Source organism: Colobus angolensis, unplaced genomic scaffold, assembly GCF_000951035.1.
Source record: "Colobus angolensis palliatus isolate OR3802 unplaced genomic scaffold, Cang.pa_1.0 Scaffold93, whole genome shotgun sequence".
Lineage (NCBI taxonomy): Eukaryota > Metazoa > Chordata > Mammalia > Primates > Cercopithecidae > Colobus > Colobus angolensis.
Genome location: NW_012123265.1, coordinates 1,062,390 through 1,066,826, shown reverse-complemented (window position 1 = coordinate 1,066,826; position 4,437 = coordinate 1,062,390). Strand labels below are relative to the sequence as shown.

The 4,437-nt window shown below is 46.0% G+C and overlaps 1 protein-coding gene across 1 annotated transcript in view; it reads left to right on the top strand.

The window, feature by feature from the left end:
* The first annotated feature begins 2,067 nt into the window (after positions 1-2,067).
* The window catches only part of CDH1 (cadherin 1, type 1, E-cadherin (epithelial)), a 62,496-nt gene continuing 60,126 nt past the window's right edge, over positions 2,068-4,437 (top strand). The window contains exon 1 of the mRNA XM_011932127.1: positions 2,068-2,104. Coding sequence (XP_011787517.1) covers positions 2,068-2,104 — 37 coding nt within the window. The remainder of the gene's footprint in view (positions 2,105-4,437) is intronic.

The following is a 4,437-nucleotide window of genomic DNA, read 5'->3' as shown; positions in this document are numbered from 1 at the left end:
AGGATTGACTTTCTCAAGTTCAGGACTTCCTTCTGGCTCCACAGGCACCCCCTACAGGCAAAGGACCACCACACCCAAAGGCAGGAGTGGCCAGTCCTGAGGGCGTGGACGGGGGCCACAGGGAGGCAGTTCACGCCCTCAGGATTTGACTCTACAGGGAAGGCCCTGGGGATGTTGCCCTGTCCAGGAACCTGCACATCCACCTTGGGGGCACTAACTGTCCTTAGGGTGACCTCAGAGGCAGTTGCAGAAGTTTCCAGTTCTGCAAAAGCCATCTGTGGCAGAACAGGAGCAGCAGGTTACCACATACAAACTCTTCAAATGTTCCCATCAACTGTGACAGGTGGGGGCCACTCTGTAGCTGAAGAGGAAACTAAGACTCAAGCGTTACTGAACTTTCCTGGAGTTAACACAGCTCGTCAGAGGCACAGTTCGCATTAAAGTCCACGTTATCTAGACTCCAGGCCTAAGTACTGACCATTAGTGCTCTATGAGGCAGCACCTGGTGAAGCCACTTGTGCTTTGAGAGGGGCGTTCAGAAGGCTGCAGCCTAGTTCTGTGCAGGGTCAGATTATCTTGTTTTTCTTCTCTCCGCTGGCCCACATCTTACCCTCTGGTGCCATTGTGACCGATCCTTCGCAAAGGAGTCAGCACTAGAAATGTTGACAATGAGTCCGTTTCCTGCCCCTCACCCCACACAGGGCTCCTTCCCATCCTTGCCCCTCTGCCTCTGGACCAGCTCCATGGGTCAGTGTTCCTCTTAGAGCATGACTCTTGGAAAGAAAACAGCACTTACATTGAGATCATTAGATTGCAACCCTGAGAATGTACTTATCAAACCACAAATAGAATCAGAGAAGGACTATATGGTCTCCCATATCCTGAGTGTCTCATTTCTGAAAATGCAACTGAAATCTGGTTTTGGAAGCCACATCACATGTTACCCATTGAGGTTATGGTCAACTGAACACCCAACCCTCCTTTGGTTCAACCCTCTCATTAAAGAAAAGAAAAAGGGCCAGGAGTGGTGGCTCACTCTTGTAATCCTAGCACTTTGGGAGGCCGAGGCAGGCAGATATCCTGAGCTCAGGAGTTTGAGACCAGCCTGGGTAACATGGCGAAACCCCGTCTCTACTAAAAATACAAAAATTAGCCGGGCTAATTAATTAGAGGTTGCAGTGAGCTGAGATTGCACCACTGCACTCCAGCCTGGGTGACAGAGTGTCTCAAAAAAAAAAAAAGAAAAAGAAAAGCGTTTGTATATGTGAACATGGGAAAACAAACAGAAGCCAATTTAAATGGTACCTAAGAGCCTAAAAGCGTCCGCCTGTCAGCAGTTCATCTGAGACAAGCACTGTTGCCGGTTTCTTATTTCCTTCTGAAGATATTCTAAGCCTATTCCCTATCCCATTTAGCTTTGTGCTCTTTAAAGACAGATTCTTCCCATGTTATTACATATACACTTAACTTGATTCTTTTTTAAACAGCTCCCTCATTCATTTCATTTATTTATTTTGAGACAGAGTCTCGCTCTGTCACCCAGGCTGGAGTGCAGTGGCATGATCTAGACTCACTGCAACCCCCACCTCCCGGGTTCAAGCAATTCTCATGCCTCAGCCTCCCTTGTAGCTGGGACTACAGGCACCCACCACCACGCCTGGCTAACTTTTGTATTTTTAGTAGAGATGGGGTTTCACCATGTTGGCCAGGCTGATCTTGAACTCCTGACCTCAAGCGATCTGCCCAACTGGGCCTCCCAAACTGCCGGGATTTAGGCATGAGCCACCGTTCCTGGTCCCTCACGGTTTTTAATTTTTGCATCATTTTCCATTGAGAGGATGCCCATCATTGATTTACCCAGCCCTCTGTCAATGATGTGTCTATCTTTTGCCACCATAAACAAGCTTGTAGTGGCCCTCTGTATATCTGCCCTCATGCAATGTGTGAGTCCCTCTGTGAGATGAAGTCCTAAAATTGGGCTTTGCTGAAAGAAAGGATTTATGCATGTAAAATCTATAAACATGATCAGAATGTTCTCTTAAAAAGCCATACTGGTTCCTACTTGCCATGACGTCCAAGGTCTTTGAGCCCCACATCTTTGCTGGTACAGTTCTACCTCTGTGCCTTACAGATGATAAAACGAACCCAGAAAAAATGCAAGGGGCTTGCCTGACACTCTCCAGGGAGAACCTGGTCATCTGACTCTGGTCAACTGGCATCCAGCATTTTTTTTGCTAGACCAGCTGACCAGCATCCGCCGGCAGTACCCCCTTCCCTCTCCCATCATGTGTGGGTCATCTTCCTTTCCACCATTCACACGGACCCCTCCCTCTGGTCTCCTGCATCCTGCATTGCTAAGATTCTCAGAGGGGTGCCAGTCCTCTGGGAGTGGTTGCAAAGAGCCTTCTGACTGGTTGACAGCTTACTCCCTAAGTCCTCTGAGTGTTTGTAAAAATATAATATTTCCTCCTGTGGAGTAAATTGTAAGCAGTTCACATGTGGTCCCCTACTTTTTTTTTTCTTGATCTTTTGCATGTGTGTGTTTTTTTAACTTTTTTATTATTTCAATAGGTTTTTGGGGAGCAGGTGGTGTTGGTTACGTGAATAAGTTCTTTAGTGGTGATTTCTGAGATTTTGGTGCAGCCATCATCGGAGCAGTGTACACTGTACCTGTGTACACTGTGTGGTCTTTTATCCTTCACCCCCTTCCCACCCTTTCCCCTAAAATCCCCAAAGTCCATTGTATCATTTTTATGCCTTTGCATCCTCATAGCTTAGCTCCCACTTATGAGTGAGAACATACAATGTTTGGTTTTCCATTCCTGAGTTACTTCACTTAGAATACTAACCTCCAATTCCATTCTCTCTCTTTTTTTTTTTTTTTTTTTAACAGCTTCAGTTCCCAGGTCCAGTGTTTCCTGTCTCTAATCCCAGTGACGCAGGAGGGTGAGGCGGGAGGGGACCGCTCCTACCCTCCTGTTCGGTCATTTTAGCAGATGACTTTCACCCTCATGCCTGTTGCACTGTGATTGCAAGAAGGAATTATTTTAAACTTTATGAATAGGTCATATGTTCACATGGGCACCATTGAAAAAAATCAAATAATCTAAAAAGTATACAATGAAAAGTTCTGTTCCCACCCTGTCCCCCTTTGGTCTAATAACATGCCTCCCCCATACCTAAAATCTCACTTGTTAGTGTCTTTTAAAGTTCTGTATATAACTATAAACAAATATGAACATGTATTCTTTGAGACAGAGTCGTATTCTTTTTTTGTTTTGAGATGGAGTCTCGCTCTGTCACCCAGGCTGGAGTACAGTGGCGCGATCTTGTCTCAGTGCAACCTCTGCCTCTCAGGATCAAGCGATTCTCCTACCTCAGCCTCCCAAGAAGCTGAGACTACAGGCACGCACTACCACGCCCGACTAAGTTTTGTATTTTTAGTTGAAACGGGATTTTACTATGTTGACCAGGCTGGTCTCCAACTCCTGACCTCAAGTGATCCACCCACCTCAGCTCCCCAAAGTGCTAGGATTATAGGTGTGAGCCACCATGCCTGATCAAGACAGAGTCTTGTTCTGTGGCCCAGGCTGGAGTACAGTTGTGCAGTCATGGCTCACTGCAGACTCAAACTCCTGGGTTCAAGCGAACCTCCTGCCCCAGCCTCCCAAAATGCTGGCATTACAGGCATAAACTTATTTCTTATTCCCTTCTTTTTAGTTACACAAAAGATAGTGCTGCTTTGCACTTGGTTTTATCAGCAAGCAATAATGTATCTTGAAGATCATTCCCCTGCAGAGCATAAGGAGCTTTTTTTTTTATAGGTTCATAGTATTTCATTGCAAGGAAATTCCATAATTTAATCCTCTATTGATGGCTATGTTTTGCTAGCACAAACAATGCCTTAGTGAATAACCTTTTACATACGTCATTTTTGTGTGCAAGCTTTCCAATTTCACACTGGAAAATGGGAACAGGCCAGGTAAATGGCCCATGGAGTCTTTCTGCAAGAGCAGCAACCAGGAAAATAAAAGGCTGGAGAACCACTGCTGGAACAGATGCCCTATCTCCTTGTGGTGGTAGCAACAGTACCACAGCATCTTGTGAGTGACCTGTGGCTGTCCTCCAGCATATGCCACAGTCAGATTCTGGTACCTGTGGGTCGCTCTTCTTCATGCTCTTTTCTTTTCTTATTATTTTTGCCTACTTGGAATTCTTTTTTTTTTAAATTTGAGACAGTCTTGCTCTGTCGTCCAGGCTGGAGTGCAGTGGTGCGGTATCGGCTCACTGCAACCTCCGCATCCTGGGTTCAAGAGATTCCCCTGCCTCAGCCTCCCGAGTAGCTGGGATTACAGGCATGAGCCACCGCATCTGGCCACCTGTTTAAAAATAGAATAATGCCCAGAACCTAATTTTGGAGAAACAGGATGTAAAGGG